Raw genomic sequence first — 21,712 nt, 5'->3', positions numbered from 1 at the left:
TGGTTCTCAATCAGAGGCAGCTGTCAATCGTTGTCCCTGATTGAGAATCATATATAGGTGGCTTGTTTTGTGTTGGGATTTTGTGGGTGGTTGTTTCCTGTGTCAGTGTTTGTGCCACACGGGACTGTGACGGTTAGTACGTTTGTTATTTTGTATAGTGTCTTGTCTTCGTATATATTAAATCATGGAAACTTACCACGCTGTACATTGGTCCTCCGATCCTTCTCGCCTCTCCTCGTCCGAGGAGGAGGAAGAGCTAGACTGCCGTTACAGTAGCAAAAATAATTTAAACACACTTTGCTGTAGGCTACTATTAACTGGTTAACAAAAAATCATGTATGTCATATAAAATATATTCACCCCACCCAGTATTTGTCACACCCTGGCCTTAGTTAGCTTTGTTTTCTTTATTATTTTAGTTAGGTCAGGGTGTGACATGGGGGATGTATGTGTTTTGTATTGTTTAGGAGTTTTGTATGTTTATGGGTGCTGTGGCTTAGTTGGTTAAAGTGTCTAGTCTAGGTGTATGTCTATGGTTGCCTAGATTGGTTCTCAATTAGACAGCTGTCTATCGTTGTCTCTGATTGGGAACCATATTTAGGCAGCCATATTCACTAGGTAGTTCGTGGGTGATTGTCTATGTCTATGTTGCATGTCAGCACATTGTTTATATAACTTCACGTTCGTCGGTTTGTTGTTTTTGTTTAGTTTGTAAAGTGTTCTTCGTTTCGTCTTCGTTTCATTAAAAGAGAAGATGTATTGTTATCCCGCTGCGCCTTGGTCCTCTCTTCCACCATACGACGATCGTGACAGTATTGTAATAAAAACTTACCAGAAAGCATGTAGTCCTTTGCTCAGACAGTGTAGTAGTGTGGGCTCAATAGCATCTCATTAGTGTGCAAGATCTTGAGAATCAGCTGTACATGTGGTGGAAGAGTGCACTGCACATGTGATGGAAGAATGCACTGTGCATGCAGAGGGTTGCAATTTCATTGAATTGGGGATAGTTTAACCAAAATATGCCACAAGACCTAGAATTGCCTTATGTGTACATTGTTATAAGCTAACTTTCTTGATGAATTTAAGCAGAATTCCCAGCCTAACTTCCCATTGAAAATTTCCAGGGTAAAAAATTCTGACCCTTTGCAACCCTATTCTGAAGGCATATACATGAAAAAAATGTAATGAAAGTATGCTAAGGACTACTCCTCTAGAAGATGCATCATGGGTGAATTCAACTTTATTAAAACAATTACGGAAGTTTTTACAGCAATTTACGGTAAAGAGAAACATGTCCAAAGACATTGTGTTTTTAAGTAATACATATTATAGTTTAATGTAAACTTCAACTAGTATACCATTTTTCTGATTTATGGACCAACTACAGCAACATACTCTGTGTTTTATCAAAACAAGTTAGGTTTTTCTAAAATGACCCAAGAATTTAATGAAGGCTGCTTGGTCACGTATACTCCCCCCTCTAGGTCATCAGGCTGCTGATTATCCCGCACACCTGTCACCATCCTCTCACGCAACTGCGCCTCATGACACTCACCTGTACTCCATTACCCCCTTGACTATTTTCCCTATATCGGTCACTCTTCTTGGTTCTTTCCTCCGGTGTTATTCACTCTTTTCATGTCAGTGCGTTGTTTGTGTTTGAAAGATGAAAGAAATAAAAGCAGGAATAAATCATTCTCAGTACTATTATTCTGACATTTCACATTCTTAAAGTAAAGTATTGATCCTAACTGACCTAAGACAGGGAATTTTTTTGCAAGGATTAGATGAAAAACTGAGTTTAAATGTTTTTGGCAAAGGTGTATGTAAACTTCCGACTTCAACTGTAGGTATTCCTCTTGTCCAGATGGGATAAGGCAGTGTGCAGTGTGATGCTGATTGCATCGTCTGTGGACCTATTGGGGCGGTAAGCAAATTGAAGTGGGTCTAGGGTGACAGGCAAGGTGGAGGTGATATGATGCTTGACTAGTCTCTCAAAGCACTTCACGATGACAGGAGTGCTACGGGGCGATAGTCATTTAGTTCAGTTACCTTTCCTTTCTTGGGTACAGGAACAATGGTGGCCATCTTGAAGGATGTGGGGACAGCAGACTGGGATAGGGAGAGATTGAATATGTCCGTAAACACATCAGCCAGCTGGTCTGCGCATGCTCTGAGTACGCGGCTAGGGATGCCGTCTGGGCCGGCAGCCTTGCGAGGGTTAACACGTTTAAATGTCTTACTCACGTCGGCCACAGAGAAGGAGCGACCACAGTCCTTGGTCGCGGGCCATGTCAGTGGCACTGTATTATCCTCAAAACGGGCAAAGAAGGTGTTTAGTTTGTCTGGTAGAAAGACGTCAGAGTCCGTGATGTGGCGGGTTTTCCTTTTGTAGTCTGTGATTGTCTGTAAACCCTGCCACATATGTCTCGTGTCTGAGCCGTTGAATTGCGACTCCACTTTTTTCTATACGGATATTTCGCTTGTTTGATTGCCTTGCGGAGGGAATAACTACACTGTTTGTATTCTGCCATATTCCCAGTCACCTTTCCATGGTTAAATGCGGTGGTTTGCGCTTTCAGTTTTGCTTGAATTCCGCCATCTATCCACGGTTTCTGGTTAGGGTAGGTTTTAATACTGTTGCTTACTGTTGCTTGTGGAGCTAGCTAGTACACTAGCACATTCTAAATGTAATTTCACTACACATGCTGTTGGTGGTGGTAACACACCATACTCTCTGGCACCATTCGACATCCTGCCTGACCTTGCATGTCTCACAGCGTCTGTGGCGTGAAAAGGTAACTGCTGGAGCCAGACCCATGTTGAAATATTGCACAATCCAGGTATGCAAAGCTCTTAGAGACTTACCAAAAAAGACTCAGTTGTAATCGCTGTGAAGGGTGTTTCTATCATGTATTGCATACTTATCTAATCAAGATATATTAGTATATATTGTTTCATTAAAATATTAATAAATTCAACTCGGGTGAATACTTATAATAGGCACTGTATCTCACATCTAGCAGGAGGAGGAAATATGACGACGTTGCAGTGACTCACTTGGTGGAAAGCGCATGCTGGCATATCACAGGCAATGGCTCCATTTAGTACGTGCCAGAGGCAAAGGAGTAAGTGTGTCCTTTCACAAAAGACAACAAATATTGCTTTCACACCAAGACTTGAACACTTTAGGATATGTAATGATGTTTGTATATTATATGTGATGACATTTGTTGTACGTTTTACATTATTTTCCCACTTTATAGGATACAAACCTGCTGGGAAAGATCTGTTGAAGGGAAATTCCACCACTTTTAACCTCATCTCTGGCACCATATCAGTGTCTACATATGTTAAAATGACGCATTCCAAGTGCGAATTACGGGACAGAATGAGAAATAGGCTCCTCTAAAGGCAACAAATGTCCAACTTTAGGGGGTCTCTAAATATACAGAATTTGACAGAGACCCGTGCCGACAGCAAGATGCATCAATCTCACATCATACTCTTTTTGATACATGGGCTGCATATACTGAGAGAGGGGGCGCTGTTTCACTCGCTCAGATGCTTTCAGCCACTTACTGCAAACTGAAGGAAAATTATGATACATGATAGGTTTTTAAAAATGTTATTGTTCACATTTTGGGGGAGCATGGCTTGCCTTGGCATCCATGAATACACACCTCTGTAGTAGGCCTTATGACAATCGCTGAATGTCATTACACTTATGGTGTTTGGAAAGAGACATCTGTTACATTCATCAAATGGAGCATGCACAGTTGGATGCTGGAATTATTTTGATGCCGCAGGTATCCTACTTTTTTTTAAGTGATTTGTTTAACAATCAGATGAAAACATCATGACTGGTTGTGTTCATGCCACAAATGTAATACATTTTTACCCTTACATTACGTCTTTACGATTAAGGCCCAATATAGAGGCTCCCTCGGATTTCATGGTATAATTCACACTCTGGACGCATTTCTACATTCTGTAGTTAAAAGGCTAAGGCTGTGTGATCAAACCACCAGTTCCTCCCCTGGAGGCCTACTTTACAAACACATCTTTTTTCCTTAGCTGCTGCTTACTCTCCCTTTAGTAACTCTCAATCGTGAATTGATCATTCCTGCTAACCATTTGATCTCGATCAGTTTCATGGGAATATGAATTAATATTTTCTTGAATTATGTAGTGTTGCATCGTGAGTGAATTTTAGAGCAGGCCTGGTGGCGTGCGCTGAGAGAGAAATGAGAACATTCCAACTATCATCCTAAATGTCATAAGAAATTTGGTGGTGCTTTTGTCTTAACGGTAATGTTATACTATTATATTCGGTTATGTTATGCAGAACACTAATGAATCATTATGTGATCATGACATTGATTTAGCTTTGATCTAACTTCATTAAAAGAGCACCCTGCAGGCTCTGACATGTTAGTGATGGGAAGGAAGACAAGGAAAGAAATACCCCAAATAATGTAGTAAAAAAACGTCTCCTTGCAAAAAAAAATACTTTAAATATTTGGAATAATAAAGAATAAAAAAAATATATATATAGTTTAATCCCCCATATGTGGGAGGTGGGTTCAAAATAATAACAATGATGATGATAATAATTAATAAAAAATGACACTTTTTTAATCTTATTTAAACTACAACACTACTTTCACATACTTTATATAGACACTATGGTGCTGGAGATAATGAATATGAGGTTGAAAAGTAGTGGAATTCCCCTTTAAATTAACCAATACATTTAAAATGTATTAAATTGAGATTTTGTGTAACTGGCCTACTACACACAATACCCCATTATGTCAATGTGGGATTATGATTTTAGAAATGTTTACTAATTAATAAAAAATGAAAAGCTGAAATGTTTTGAGTCAATAAGTATCCAACCATTTTGTTATGGCAAGTAAAAATAAGTTATAAAAAATGTGATTAACAAGACACATACTTGGTGCTTAACAAGTAATACATTGCATGGACTCACTATGTGTGCAATAATAGTGTTTAACATTGTTTTGTTATGACTACCTCATCTCTGTACCCAACATATACAATTAAAGTATCTGTAAGGTCCCTCAGTCGAGCACTGAATTTCAAACACAGATTCAACCACTAAGACCAGGGAGCTTTTCCAATGCCTCACAAAGGGCACCTATTGGTAGACGGGTATAAAAAAAAAAAAAGACATTGAATATCTCTTTTAGCATGGTGAAGTTATTAATTGCCATTTGCATGGTGTATCAATACTCAGTTACTGCAAAGATACAAGCGTCCTTCCAGGGATTGGTGACTTTAAAACATTTACAGTTTAATGGCTGTGATAGGAGAAAACTGCAATGTTGTTGATCCATCCTCAGTCAATACACAATACTAACCTAAATGATAGAGTGAAAAGAAGGAAGCTTCTACAGAATAAAAAATATTCCAAAACATGCATCCTCTTTTGCAATAAGGCCCTAAAGTAAAACTGAAAAAAATGTGGCAAAGAAAGGAATTTTATGTGCTGAATACAAACCGCTTTTTTTTTGCAAATCCAAAACAACACATCACTGATTACCACTCTTCACATTTTCAAGCATGGTGGTGGCCGCATCATGTACCATGGGTATGCTTGTCATCGGCAAGGACTAGGGAGTTTTTTAGGATAAAAAGAAACGTAATAGAGCTAAGCTCAGGCAAAATCCTAGAGGGAAAACCTGCTTGTGTCTGCTTTCCACCAGACACTGGGAGACAAATTCACCTTTCAGCACGACAATAACCTAAACCACAAGGCCAAATATACACTGGAGTTACTTACCCAGACGACATTGAATGTTCCTGAGTTGCCTAATTACAGTTCGACTTAAATTGGCTTGACAATCTATCGCAAGACTTGAACATGGCTGTCTAGCACAGGAGGTTGGTGGCACCTTAATTGGGAACGGGCTCGTGGTAATGACTGGAGCGGAATCAGTGGAATGATATCAAATACATCAAACACATTTTTATTTATTTATTTATTTAACCTTTATTTAACCAGTTAGGCTAGTTAAGAACAAGTTCTCATTTGCAACTGCGACCTGGCCAAGATAAAGCATAGCAATTCGACACATACAGCAACACAGAGTTATACATGGAATAAACAAAACATACAGTCAATAATACAGCAGAAAAATAAGTCTATATACAATGTGAGCAAAGGAGGTGAGATAAGGGAGGTAAAGGCAAAAAAAGGCCATGGTGGCGAGGTAAATACAATATAGCAAGTAAAACACTGGAATGGTAGATTTGCAGTGGAAGAATGTGCAAAGTAGAAATAGAAATAATGGGGTGCAAAGGAGCAAAATAAAGAAATAAATACAGTAGGGGAAGAGGTAGTTGTTTGGGCTAAATTATAGATGGGCTATGTACAGGTGCAGTAATCTGTGAGCTGCTCTGACAGCTGGTGCTTAAAGCTAGTGAGGGAGATAAGTGTTTCCAGTTTCAGAGATTTTTGCAGTTCGTTCCAGTCATTGGCAGTAGAGAACTGGAAGGAAAGACGACCAAAGGAGGAATTGGCTTTGGGGGTGACCAGTGAGATATACCTGCTGGAGCGCGTGCTACAAGTGGGTGCTGCTATGGTGACCAGTGAGCTGAGATAAGGTGGGGCTTTACCTAGCAGAGACTTGTAGATAACCTGTAGCCAGTGGGTTTGGCGACGAGTATGAAGCGAAGGCCAACCAACGAGAGCGTACAGGTCGCAATGGTGGGTAGTGTATGGGGCTTTGGTGACAAAACGGATGGCACTGTGATAGACTGCATCCAGTTTGTTGAGTAGAGTGTTGAAGGCTATTTTATAAAGGACATCACCAAAGTCGAGGATCGGTAGGATGGTCAGTTTTACGAGGGTATGTTTGGCAGCATGAGTGAAGGATTCTTTGTTGCGATATAGGAAGCCGATTCTAGATTTAATTTTGGATTGGAGATGTTTAATGTGATGGTTTCCAAGTGTTTGATGCCATTCCATTCACTCCATTCTGACCATTATTATGAGCTGTTCTCCCCTCAGCCTGCTGTCTAGCAATGTTCAACAACCAACATGACAGAGCTTGAGTTTTTTAAATAATAATGTTAAAATATTGCACAATCCAGGTGTGCAAAGCTCTTAGAGACTTACCCAGAAAAACGCACAGCTTTAATCGCTGCCAAAGGTGATTCTAGCATGTATTGACTCAGGGGTGTGAATACTTATGTAAATTAGATTTCTGTATTTCATTTTTTATAAATTAGCAAAAATGTCTAAAGACATGTTTTCACTTTGTCATTATGGGGTATTGTGTAGATGGGTAAAAAAAGTGAATCCATTTTGAATTCAGACTGTAACACAACAAAATGTGGAATAAGTCAAGGGGTATGAATACTTTCTGAAGGCATTGTATGTGGACTAGGTGAAAAAGGGTAAGTGGATGATGGTGGGTATGTTTGCCTATTAGAGAAGAGGACACTATTGTGAAAGCGATCATGAATGGTGATGTGACTACGTTACGAGCTATGGCTAAAGACACCGGGAATAACATACTGCGGCCTGACAAGTATGGATGGATCCCGCTGCACGAGGCTGCATATTATGGCCAAGACCAGTGTGTCAGGGTTCTTCTTGGGGGTAAGTGCAATTCAAAACTCCATAGATGTTAATAGTGATGCAAAGTCCTTAATTGGATTATTGTTGTCCTTTTTGGTTTAACAATGGACATTTTCTGGGCTCACGACAATTATTATTATTATTTTTTTTACAATTGAACGCAATAGTAGTCCATACCAAATAGTACACCCATTTTAACCCTAAAAACGCCAACATATTTTTTTGCTTAAAAGCACGGGGGTCATTTTTTACCCCAAATTGGTATTCATTGCAAAGAAACACTGTCTGTCAAGCATTAACACTTTTCATTTATTAACCTTTTGTAATACAAGTAAATAGATTTACGTTTTCAGGGTACATACATGTACAACTGTGCCAAATGTTGTGCTTTTACCACAAAGTTTACTATTGAGCCCACATTTTCAGCTTAGCCATACAACATTAATAATACTGAACTAGCAACCTTTCTGTTACTGGCCCAATGCTCTAACCATTACGCAACGTGCCACCCCTCACTAGTATACAAAATAAATATAATTTTTCATTCCTCCATATTAACACAGAACTCATGATAAATTATATATTTTTGTCTGTAAGTAGTTGGTTGACAAAGTAAAAAACATTCAGAAGCATTAAAAAAAGGGTTTCGAAATGATGTTATTCTAAATGTACCCCTGTGGGCGCTTTTATGGTTAACATTTAATTACCAAGTATTTTACAGTTTTCCATGTAAATGCCAGCTAAATAGCTGATTTAAAAAAACGGTATAAAATAAAGTAAAAATTCTCATGTTTGTCTCCTGTGTTCTTCTTTCCACTTTTCAAGCTCAACCTGGAATGATTAACAAATGCGACCTGAAAGGCCAGACTGCTCTTATCTTGGCGGTGGGCAGGGAAAGGGTGGCCTGTGTAAAGGCGCTTCTGGAGAAAGGGGCAGACCCAGAACTCGCCACCAAGGAGAGAGAGACCCCCCTCTACAAAGGTAACACATTTGCCTTAGAGACCAACTAAGACCTATATCTTCCAACCTCTTTGTCATTATCCTTTTATTCTAAGCGTAGTAAGTCATAGACTACTTGACTGACAGTAAAATAACTTGTTGGGCAGCAACACTGTGAGAAAACCTTGGCTGAAAAACTAGCCTTTGGGTTGGCTGGGCTGCAGATTTGAAAGAAAATCACTGGTATAAGAAACATGGTGGTGGAAAATCCCTCCAGACCATGCCTACACCGATCGAATGCTTTTACATTTGTGGGGAGTACTAGTGAACAAGTGCACACTTCCGGAGAAGGAGAGGTGATTGGAAGACCAATACAACTACACCCAAAATCTGCCATTACAGATTCGCTCTCCCAGTACCTGCAAGCTGTACCCTGGGAATAACCTCAAACCCTTGTTTAGGAAACACTGCCTACCATGACTAACAAAGGCTGGGAAATCTTCCATTTCTCCCCTGTCTGTCAATCTTTGACCGTATTCCACAGCTTGTGAGAGGGAGAATGCTGAGATTGTGGCCATGCTTCTGAATCACGGTGCTGTGGTGAACAAACACTGCATCCAGGGCTGGACGGCTCTCCAGGAGGCTGTGAGCCGCAACAGTGTGGAGATATGTGAGATGTTGGTCCAGGCCGGGGCTAAGCTCAGCCCAACCAACATGTACGGTATCACGCCCCTGTTTACTGCAGCCCAGAGTGGATGCGTGGAAACACTTCGATTTCTCATTAAACACGGTACGATTTTCCCTTCGAAAAGCGGGTGAATTCTGTAGGCCAAATGACATTACACCGAATTGAGACAGTCCACACACCACATAGAGCTGTTATGGAGCTCTAACCATGGATCTTTGGTTGACGTTTCTTACTGTATGTTACACTGAATATATGTTGTAGGTGCTGATATCAACAGCGAGGCCAGCGATGGGGCCACAGCTCTGTATGAGGCGGCTAAGAATGGCCATGAAGACATTGTGAAGCTTCTTCTTTCTCAGAATGCTGATGCCAACAAAGCGGGCAAGAAAGGACTTCTGCCACTACATATCGCTGCCCAACGAGGAACTGATGGGTAGGCGCAATTAGCTTAAATAACCTTGAAATATGGGAAGACATCCCCGCACAGACATCCCCGCACAGTACACTTAAAGGGATAGTTTGCCCAAATTACAAAATTACATATTGGTTTCTTTACCCTGTGAGCAGTCTGTGGACAAGGTATGACAGCAATCCATGTTTTGTTTGCCTGGCCACTGTTTCCAAATGCTGTGGCACAAATCCAAGGCAATGCTACCGATATTAGCATTTTTCGCACTTCAAGTCCAAATCAGCTCAATGAAGTTACTTATAGATGATTTTTGATGCTGTATGTCTCATTATATGAGAGGCACAGTGCCTTCGGAAAATATTCATACCCTTTGTCTTATTCCACATTTTGTGTGTTAAAGCCTGAATTCAAAATTGATTAAACTGTTTTTTTTCTCTCACCCATCTACACGCAAAACCCCATGACAACAACATTTGACATTTGACATTTTAGTCATTTAGCAGACGCTCTTATCCAGAGCGACTTACAGTTGAGTGCATACATTTTATTACATTTACATACTGAGACAAGGATATCCCTACCGGCCAAACCCTCCCTAACCCGGACGACGCTATGCCAATTGTGCGTCGCCCCACGGCCCTCCCGGTTGCGGCCGGCTGCGACAGAGCCTGGGCGTGAACCCAGAGACTCTGGTGGCACAGCTAGCACTGCGATGCAGTGCTCTAGACCACAAAGTGAAACCATGTTTTTAGAATTTGTCATATTTATTGAAAATGAAATACAGAAATATCTAATTTACATAACTATTCACACCTCTGAGTCAATACTATGTAGAAAAACCTTTGGCAGAGATTACAGCTTTGAGTCATCTTGGGTACGTGGGTATCAGTTTTGTACATCTGGATTTGGGGATTTCCCCCGTTGCAGATTTTCTCAAACTCTGTTAAATTACATGGGGAGAGAAGGTGAACAGTGTAATGTAGTGAACATTATGCCATAATCCAGTCTGTATTCATACTGTGGGATTCCAGTTCCAAGTTTTACAGTAGCCAGACAGTGGGAGTGATATGCCATGTGAACCATGTAATGTCAGCATACTTCTGAGTAAAGTTAAACTAAAGTATACGAATGCCTCCGACCTCAGTTCTTATAAACATAAGCAATCTAAACAGCGGGATGTTACCATTGGCGACGAGTGAAACGCGCAAGAGAAGAACGCAATATACAAGACAAACTACGTACCTATGTGAGTAAACACAGATAGCAACAACAGCCTAGCTAACATAATATTCAGCTAACATCGTACATTACGGTACAATACCACGAAAGCTAGAGCCCAACTCAATCGGCTCGAGGTGGAAAAAATGGATCAACAGATTCAAGAATTTTCTAGTTGCATTAGACATTGCGGATAACACACAGAAAATGGCATTACTGTTACACTATGCAGGGTCGGATGTGTACGGTATACTTGACAAACTGCAAGATACCGGAGCAGCTGATGACTATGTTACAGCTGTAGCCAAGCTCAATGCAAATTTCTGTCCAAAAGTCAACACAGAATATGGAACCTACGTTTTCAGACAAGCGAGACAAAATGAAAACGAAACCTTGGATGCTTACCACACAAGATTGAAGCAATTAGCATCCACCGGATGGGGCTAAAAGATGGTTCAATGGCTCTCCAACAACTACTTGATACATGCAGCGCACAAGAGATGTCGGATAAACAAGCTGCAGGCATGGAGAATGCTCATTCAAAATCACAAAAATAACTTTCAGTGTGCACTGTACAAAATAAAAAATATAACAAAAGCCAGGGCTACAAAAATGAAAGCGACAAAAGTCAAAACAGAATACGCAATAACTGTGGAGAAAAATTCCCACAACGAAGGAGGACAAGCAAATTGCCCTGCAAGTGGGAAAAAAAGGAAAAGATGTGGAAAGTTGAATCACTTTAAAAAATGCTGTAGATCACAAACCACCGAGTCCACTCCTCCAGTTGCTGACAAACTAACCCAACAGCGTCCGAAACAAAGTGCATAAAGTGCAATCACAAGACAACAAAAAGACACAAAAACAAGACACCTCACCAAGCTCTGATGATGATTATGTGTATGTTGTGTGTACACTACAGAAACCATCCCAACCACACATCCAAGTTACCAATTTGAACACAACTATGGATGTTATTGTTGATTCGGGAGCAAGCGTTAACATTGATGTCACATATGACAAGTTAAAGCCCAGCTGTGAATTAAAACAGGCTAAAACAAACATCTTTGCTTATGGCTCCGAACCACTTCCACTGAAAGGAAAATGCACAGTACCAGTCTGCTCCAAGACTAAGATGGTGGATACCACTTTCTATGCAGTCAAATGTGACTCTGGCTCACTACTTCGCTGTCAGACAGCAACAGACCTTGGACTTCTGAAAATAATAAACTCTCTGTCCACTCCAAGTGAACCAGCTGATGGTTCATTCATAAGCCAGTTTACAAACGAATACCAGGACCTCTTCCAAGGCATTGGAAAACTCAAAGACTTTCAAGTGAAGCTGCACATTGATGACACATTTCAAACAGCAGTACAACCACATAGGAGGATTTTTTTCCACATGAAAGAAAAAGTTCAACAGGAGCTTTACACACTACAAAGCCAAGACATCGTTGAAAAAAATCAGCGGGCCAACACTATGGGTATCCCAGACCAAAACCCAAGACCCCTGGTAAAGTTTGTCTGTGTCGACATGCGCCTTCTGAACACAGCAATACAACGTGAATGACAAATCACACCAACGGTTGATGATCTCATCCATGATCTGAATGGGGCAGTGGTGTTCTCCAAGCTAGATCTTAATGCTGGATACCACCAGCTTAAGTTACATCCAGACTCAAGATATATCACAACCGTCACTACACATACTGGCCGCTGGAGATACACCAGACTGAACTTTGGCCTAAATTTCCCAATGTGAGAATTCCCAATGTGAGAAACATGAGCAATGACATCCTAGTCTAAGGTAGACCTCAAGATGAACACAACACAAGTCTCAAAGCTGTGTTTCAGAGATTGAGAGAGAAAAATCTCACGCTGAACAAAGAAAAATGCGAATACAGCAAAACAACACTTGAGTTTTATGGCTATGTTTTCTCAGAGAAGGGCATTTGATCCAAAGAAAATCAAAGCCATACAGAATCTGCCAGAACCTCAATCTAAACAGCGGGACATTACAAACAGCAGTCTTCAAGTCTTTCCATAGATTTTCAATGGGATTCAAGTCTGGGCTTTGGTTGGGACACTCAAGGACTTTCACATTCTTGTTCTGAAGCCATTCCAGCATTGCTTTGGCAGTATGCTTTGGGTCAGTCCTGTTGGAACGTAAATCTTTGACCCAGTCGAAGGTAATTTGCACTGAAACAGGTTCTCATCAAGGATTTTCTTGTGTTTGGCTCCATTCATTGTTCCCTCTATCTTCGGTCTCCCAGTCTCTGCCACTGAAAACTTCCCCATAGCATGATGCTGACACCACCATGCTTCACGGTAGGGATGGTGTTAGACAGGTGATTAGCTGTGCCTGGTTTTCACAAGACATAGCGCTTGGCATTCAGGCCAAAGAGTTATATTTTTGCCTATGCTCTCTGTCTTTCACGTGCCATTGTGCAAACTCCAGGCTTGCTGTCATGTGCCTTTTTCTCAGGAGTGGCGTCCATCTGGCCACTCTCCCATAAAGCAAAGATTGGGGATGTGCTGTAGAGACTGTTGTCCTTCTACAGGTTCTCCTATCTCAGCCAAGGAACTCTGTAGTTCCGTCAGAGTGGTCATTAGGTTCTCGGTCACCTCCCTGACCAAGGTCCTTCTAGCCCAGCTGCTCAGTTTGGTCGGACGGCCAGCTCTAGGCAGAGTCTGGGTAGTTACATATTTTTTCAATTTCTCAATGATGGAGACCACTGTGCTCTTGGAAACTTTCAACACTAGAAATTGTTTTATACCCTTCCCAAGATATATGCTTCATCACAATTATATCTCGGAGATCTACGGACAGTACCTTGGACTGTGGGACCTTATATAGACAGGTGTGTTTCTTTCTAAATCATATCCAAACAATTGAATTGACCACAGGTGGACTCCTATCAAGTTGTAGTGAAATCTCAAGCATGATCAAAGGAAATTGGATGAACCTGAGCTCAATTTGGAGTGTCATAGCAACGTGTGTGAATACTGAAGTAAATTAGATATTTCTGTACTTTATTTTCAATAAATTTGCAACATTTCTAAAAACATGTTTTCACTTTGTCATTATGGGGTATTGTGTGTAGCTGGGTGAGATTTTTTTTTTTTTTTTAATCCATTTTGAATTCAGGGTGTAACGATAAAGGAATAAGTCAAGGGCTATAAATACTTTCTGAAGACACTATATGTTTATTCTCAATTTCCATTTTACAAATAGCCTACACCAGGGATAGCCAAATTATTATAATTATGTTGCTTACCCCTGGCCCACTTATTATTATTATTATTATTATTATTATATATATATATTAATATCATACATTGTTTTATTGTTTCCAGAAAAACCCTGCTGACCTATGACTTCTACAATTATGACAAGTCAGTTAAGTAAGTGCCTATGTCTGACTGGAGTTGCCAACGAAGATGTGGTAGATAAGCGCTCCTTTAACATGTGACTTTAACCCAAGCTTTGCTCAGTAGAATATTTATTTATGCGTTATTTAAACGTTATCTCTGGAATGTTTTTTGGTCCTCTGTAATATTGTTGTATATTAATATTTTCATGTTTTCTGTAACCATTGCTTTGTTTATGGAGGTTTACTTTGGGTTAGCTTTTTAATGTGTTTTTTTTGTCATTAATGTCGGTTAATGTAATCATTCACACTCAATCCATTGAGTGGCATGATATCCATGATGTTCATCCCCATGTGTTCAATGTGTGTGGTATGACAACAGAATTATCTAAGCTTTTAGCATTATAGCATTACAGTATCAGAGGAGACCTGCTCACACAAAGTGAGTTGGATGTTGGAAAACGGCTCCAAAGCTGATAAATCGATTCACCATCTGGTCCCAAAAATGTTTAAAATAATTGGTGTAATTAGATCATAATGAGTGCACCAAACTTTACATGAAGCTAGGAAAAGCCTAAACATTGATGGCTTGCTATTGTACACATTTTCCAATATGGCCACCAAACGGCTCCATTGGTTTTAATTGGATTGGTCTAACATTGACACAACTCTTTCAATAATACTGTAGGTAGAATGTGTCCAATGATAATTATTCCTTTATTAATTATTCCTTTAACATTCCTTTATCAGCCTGTGAACATTCTATTGCATAGACTCACTACAACAAGATATATAAAGGTGTGGAAAACATAGAAAGCACATTTCTTGGAGAGGGTATCAGATATAAATTTGATCAGGGGCTTGTAGGGAACAATTTACCATCAAACCTTTGCCTCACTAAAGTGGACAAATTTTTCCGCTGACACATGGATTATAACTTCCAAACCAACAAGATGGAAAGACGTTACATTCCATATATTTAGCAAAAGATAGTTTTAAAAGTGCAAACAACTTCAGTTTGATGCTATGCAAGATGCCATCTTGTCTATAGAAATATAATGAATCATTCTACATTATGTAAGCTTGCCACAGATAACCATTCTGATTGGTTACTGATGACGCAATTCAAGTTCAGGAGGATACGTTCAGGTAACCTCGGTCCAACGCTGTGATTTCACTGCTGGTGTCCATTCTTTTGAATAGACTTCAAGTGCAAAAATGCATGAAAATGCTAAATGTTTGTCGAATGCATTGGGCAGAAGTAAATTAATATATAAATGAACAAAAATATAAACTCAACATACAACAATTTCAAAGATTTTACTGAGTTACAGTTCATATGAGGAAATCAGGCAATTGAAATAAATTCATTAGGTCCTAATCTATAGATTTCACATGACTGGAAATACAGATATGCATATGTTGGTCATAGACACCTTAAAAAAATGGGCCTCACAATCTCATCACGGTATTTCTGTGTATTCAAATGGTCATTAATAAAATGCAATCATGTTCGTTATCCATAGCTTATGCCTGCCCATATCATAAGGCCGGTTGGACGTACTGCGAAATTCCCTAAAATGAGATTGGAGGCTGGTTGTGGTAGAGAAATTAACATTAAATTATCTGGCAACAGCTTTGGTGGACAGTCCCGCAGTCAGCATGCTAGTTGTACGCTTCCTCAAAACTTGAGACATCTGTGGCATTGTGTTGTGTGACAAAACTGCACATTTTAGAGTGGCCTTTTATTGTCCCCAGCACAAGGTGCACCTGTATAATGATCATGATGTTTAATCAGCTTCTTGATATGCCACACCTGTCAGTTGGATGGATTATCTTGGCAAAGGAGAAATGCTCACTAACAGGGATGTAAACAAATTTATGCACAACATTTTATAGAAATAAGCTTTTGTGCGTATGGAACATTTCTAGGATCTTTTATTTCAGCTCATGAAACATATGACCAACACTTTACATGTTGCGTTTATATTTTTGTTCAGTGTAATTAGGTGTGCTTGCTAAAGGCAAAGCACAACTCTAGATTTCTCTGTCTTCTTCTTATTGTATTTCTTCCGCCCGCTCTAGAGTTTCAACAATTTAAGCTATTAAGACAAAACCAACTTCCAAATGTCCAGACTTCCCCAACTTAGATTGCTTGAAAAAATATTTTTGACAGCATTTATACTTTTTGAAGTACAACAATATTTAAATAAGCTCCCAATGCATTTCGATTTCAAAGGCCCCTAAACTCTTTCACCATTTATCAACTCCAACTCAACGTTAAAAGGACACTTCGGGAATTTGGCGATGAGGCCCTTTATCTACTTCCCCAGAGTCAGAAGAACTCGTGGACACCATTTTAATGTCTCTGATTGCAGTTTGAAGGAAGTTGCTAACTAGCACTAGCGTAATTGCAAACTAGAGTTGGCGCAAAGACTATGGGTATCTGCTAGCATGCTAGAACTATAACCATTTTAAATGTTTGTAAAAGCACACTGTTGGAAAAGCATTCCAGGTGAAGCTGGTTGAGAGTATGCCAAGAGTGTGCAAAGCTGTCATCAAGGCAAAAAGTGGCTACTTTGAAGAATCTCAAATATAAAACATATTTGTTTAACACTTTTTTGGTTACTACATGATTCCATATGTGTTATTTCATCGTTTTCATGTCTTCACTATTATTCTACAATGTAGAAAATAGTAAAAATAAAGAAAATCCCTTGATTGAGAACGTGTGTCCAAACTTTTGACAGGTACTGTATATATTTGCATAAATTAGCATAAAATAACTAATCGACGGTAACTCTTGAACCATTCAAGCTAGTGACACCAAACCAACTTTCACATGTTCAGGCTATCCTAACTTCAAATTATATAACACCTTTATAAACTATAAACAGTGCTAATTAGCATTATTAGCACTGCTCTTTAACCGTTTAAGCTATAAACATTAAAATAACATTAACATTTTCTAAACTTTTCAAAACCATAAATACTGTAAAACAAGTTAGCAAGCACACCACATTTTCTTCAGGAAATGTACTTTTCTAGTTTTATATAATACTAAAACACTAAAAAACAGTGTGCTTGCTTCAGCAAGAGCTAATTTAAGATATATTTAAGATATATAATATAAATAGTCTTAATAGCTGGTAATGTTGCTGTTCCCCTTGTGGTGATACTGATGATTTATTGACTCCCTTCGTGGGAGCCGCTCATGTCATGGCCATCTACAGTGCCTTTGGAAAGTATTCAGACCCCTTGACATTTTCCACATTTTCTTAGGTTACAGCCTTATTCTAAAATTGATTAAATCGTTTTTTCTCCCTCATCAATCTACACACAATACCCCATAATGACAAAACAAAAACAGGATTTTAGACATTTTTGCACATTTATTAACAATAAAAACTGCTATCACATTTACAAAAGTATTCAGACCCTTTACTCAATACTTCGTTGAAGCACCTTCGGCAGCGATTACAGTCTCAAGTCTTCTTGGGTATGACGCTCCAGCTTGGCACCCCTGTATTTGGGAAGTTTCTCCCATTTCTTCTCTGCAGATCCTCTCAAGCTATTTTCAGGTCTCTCCAGAGACGTTCGATCGTGTTCCAAGTCCGGTCTCTAACTGGGCAACTCAAGGACATTCAGAGACTTGTCCCGAAGCCACTCCTGCGTTGTCTTGGCTGTGTGCTTAGGGTCGTTGTCCTGTTGGAAGGGGAATCTTTGCCCCAGTCTGAGGTCCTGAGCGCTCTGGAGCAGGTTTTCATCAAGGATCTGTCTGTACGTTGCTCCGTTAATCTTTGCATCGATCCTGACTAGTCTCCCAGTCCTTGCCGCTGAACAACATCCCCACAGCATGATGCTCCCACCACCATGCTTCACCATAGGCGTGGTGCAATGTTTCCTCCAGAAGTGACTCTTGGCCTTGAGGCCAAAGAGTTCAGTCTTGGTTTCATCAGACCAGAGAATCTTGTTTGTCATGGTCTGAGAGTCTTTAGGTGCCTTTTGGCAAACTCCAAGCTGTCTGTCGTGCTTTTTACTGAGGAAAGGCTTCCGTCTGGCCACTCTACCATAAAGGCCTGAATGGTGGAGTGCTGCAGAGATGGTTGTCCTTCTGGAAGGTTCTCCCATCTCCACAGAGGAACTCTAGATCTCTGTCAGACTGACCATTGGGTTCCTGTTCACCTCCCTAACCAAGGCCCTTCTCCCCCGATTGCTCAGTTTGGCCAGGCGGCCAACTCTATTAAGAGACTTGGTGGTTTCAAACGTCTTCCATTTAAGAATGATGGAGGCCACTGTCTTCGAGGACATTTTTTGGTACCCTTGCCTAGATCTGTGCCTCGACATAATCCAGTCTCGGAGCTCTACAGACAATTCCTTCGACCTCATGTCTTGGTTTTTGCTCTGACATTCACTGTCAACTGTGGGACTTTGTATAGACAGATGTGTGCCTTTCCAAATCATGTCCAATCAACTGAGTTTACCACAGAAAGAAACATCTCAAGGATGATCTATGGAAACAGGAAGCACCTGAGCTAAATTTCGAGTCTCATATGAAAGGGGCTGAATACTTATATAAATAAGGTATTTCTGTTCTTTATTTTTAATAAATGTGCAAAAGTTTCTAAAACCAGTTTTTGCTTTGTCATTTATGCGGTATTGTGTGTAGATTACTGAGGATTTATTTCATCCATTTTAGATAAAGGCTGTAACGTAACAACGTGTAAAAAGTAAAATGGTCTGGATACTTTCCGAAGGCACTGTATGTAATCATGGGCTTGAACAAGGTGAGCAAATTGCTTATATACAGTCTTCCACCATTACGTCATTATTTTAAAAGGAATACTTAACAATTTCAGCCTGTTTTCAGCCTGTTTTGGGAGGATGGAGTTTTGGCATGCCTGGTGATAAATTTGTTAATAAAATAGTTCCAAATCTCTATGCCAATTACTGCTACTTTTCAGTTTTCCCATCCCCACACAGACCACTCCCAGACAGTACTAGCAACATTCTTGCTTGAGAGTTTGCTATTTGCTAAGAAGCTATTTCTGTTTCTTTTTTACCATTTTAAGGTAGCTCACCCAAATCATCTATAAGTGACTATGTTAAGCATTGTAATACATTTTTCGATACGTTCAGATTTGTACATGATGCACGAAAATGTTTTAATATCGGTCCCATGATTTCAATTTGGGTTTTTGCCACAAATGCGAATACCTTTCATACCTTGTCCATAGACTGCTTACAAGATAAGGAAACCAATATGTAATTTTGGAAACTTGAACTATCCCTTTAAAGCAGCAATGTGTAACTTTTTGGGAGACCTGACCAAATCCACATAGAAATGTGAGTTATAGATCTGTCATTCTCATTGAAAGCAAGTCTATGAAGCAGTAGATCTGTTCTGTGTGTGCTATTGCTATGCTTCCCCTTATTAAGTACATTTCTTGTACACCAGCTTCACAGCTGAAAATACAATATTTTTGGTTACGGAAAGATGATACAATGATTATCTATACTATACTTGCTTTTTTGTCACATGAACTGAAATTATGCAACTTATTCAAATTTGAGCAAAAAGGAAATGTTGGTGTGATTTCTGCATAGTGCATCGTTAATTGTTGCCTATATAACGCTAGTGCTTAAATAATCATAAAAAATCTTCTTGTGGACTAAAAGTCAGATTCACTCCAAATGTGGTCTTTGGACTCATCACAATAGTCCGTAAAGAGTTTCAGAAAATAAAATTGATATGCTACGATACGCTAAAAACACTTAAAAATTCTTATTGTCATGAACACTAGGACCAAATGCAACAATTTGGAATGTATGCCCATGGTACATTTCTTAACTTAGTTTCAGAAAATCTAAGGGATTGGTAAAAAGATGACTGAGTTATTGACAAATCAAAAATCTGATTTTAGGTGTCCATTTAAACCCCTGTAAAATGGCTCCACAGTGGCTTATCAACTTGAAACGTGTCATCGCTATCGAGGACATCCCTAAGATTAACCAGACTTTTTGATGTCTCAAAAAACAAAGAAACTATTAACAACTAATTTGCATATGTAACACTAATGCTGAAAATCATCTGCAATCATCTTTTCCTCATTAACCATACTTCAGATTCACTCCAGATTTTGTATTTAGACTCATTACATCAGTCTTTAATGGTTTTGAGAAAAAAATAGTTGCTACATTCTAATATGGGAGTATTGTACCTATAGATTCAGTGAAGTCGCCTCTAATGAATTTGAGAAATATAACCAACCTACAGCACTAGACTAAACTTAACTTGCGTCATCCTTGTGGTATTGCGAGATAAACATGGTAATGCTTTCACTGATTCCACATAAAGGAAGATAGTTTCTACATGATAGAGTGCTTGCTTTGTTATTCAACTGATCTTTTGACCTTTCTGTGATCCAGTGAACCCTGTTCATTGCTGCTTGCAACCACATGTTATATCTTTTTTTAAATAATGATAGTGCTCTCCGCCTTGCCTCTATCCTTTACACTACCCTACCCCCTAGTTTATGTTTCCAACTCTATCGACTTCCCTCTCACTTGCACAGTCCTCCAGGAGTCCGCACATCAACTGGAAGTAACAGAAGTTAGAAAGGGATTCTCAACTAATGATAATGCTACAGTAATCATTCAGTTTGTAGAGCACACAATTCCGGTTGGAGGATTCCCACAATCAGGAGGGTAAAAACCAGGGATGGCATTCTCCATCTGGGAATACTCCAACTGGGATTTCTGAAAAACGTGGACGTTTTGGGGGAATTTTGCAACCCTACCCCTTGATCCTCAACTCTGGGCACCCTCTAATTTCCCCTGTGTGGTTTTCTATTTCAGTATCGTGTCGTTGCTGATCAAAGCCACCAGCAAGTCCAGAGTGAATCGCAGTGGCATCAGTCCCCTCCATCTTGCCGCCGAGTGCAACAGGGATGAAGTCCTGGGGGTCCTAATCGAGGCCGGCTATGATGTCAATGCCATGCTGTCAGAGGACCGCTCCAAGATGTACGAGGATCATCGCAGCACAATTCTATACTTTGCCGTCACCAACGGCAATGTGGAAGCGACCACCATGCTTCTAGAAGCCGGTGCCAACCCCAACCTAGACACCTTCAACACGCTACTGGTGGCCGTGAGGCAGGGTAGTATCGAATTGGTCACTTTGCTGGTGGAGAACGGGGCCAACGTTAACGCCTACGTCCCCACTCACCCCACCTCATTCCCGGCCACTGTCATGTTCAGTATGAAGTACCTGTCCATGCTGAAGTATTTGATGGACAATGGCTGTGATGCCCACTCCTGTTTTAGTTGCACTTACGGCAGTGGTCCACATCCACCCATTCAAGAGACATCTGAGAGGGATGACTTGCGCTACAATAACGATACACGCAGGAATACTGGGAAAGCTGTTCAGGTAAACAAAATGTACATGGGAGTTAAAGTTATTATACTACATAGTA

At 39.9% G+C, this 21,712-nt stretch overlaps 1 protein-coding gene across 1 annotated transcript in view; it reads left to right on the top strand.

Annotated features, from left to right (window-relative positions):
* Positions 1-21,712, top strand: part of LOC120023961 (ankyrin repeat and SOCS box protein 2-like) — a 35,981-nt gene that overhangs the window by 10,677 nt on the left and 3,592 nt on the right. Inside the window, exons 2-6 of the mRNA XM_038968061.1 lie at positions 7,464-7,633; positions 8,438-8,593; positions 9,096-9,341; positions 9,501-9,672; positions 21,093-21,666. Of these exons, the coding sequence (XP_038823989.1) occupies positions 7,464-7,633; positions 8,438-8,593; positions 9,096-9,341; positions 9,501-9,672; positions 21,093-21,666 (1,318 nt within the window). The remainder of the gene's footprint in view (positions 1-7,463; positions 7,634-8,437; positions 8,594-9,095; positions 9,342-9,500; positions 9,673-21,092; positions 21,667-21,712) is intronic.

This window comes from Salvelinus namaycush, chromosome 29 (assembly GCF_016432855.1).
Source record: "Salvelinus namaycush isolate Seneca chromosome 29, SaNama_1.0, whole genome shotgun sequence".
Classification (NCBI taxonomy): Eukaryota; Metazoa; Chordata; class Actinopteri; order Salmoniformes; family Salmonidae; genus Salvelinus; species Salvelinus namaycush.
Note: the sequence above shows the minus strand (reverse complement) of the source record. Positions and strands in the feature narration are given on the sequence as shown.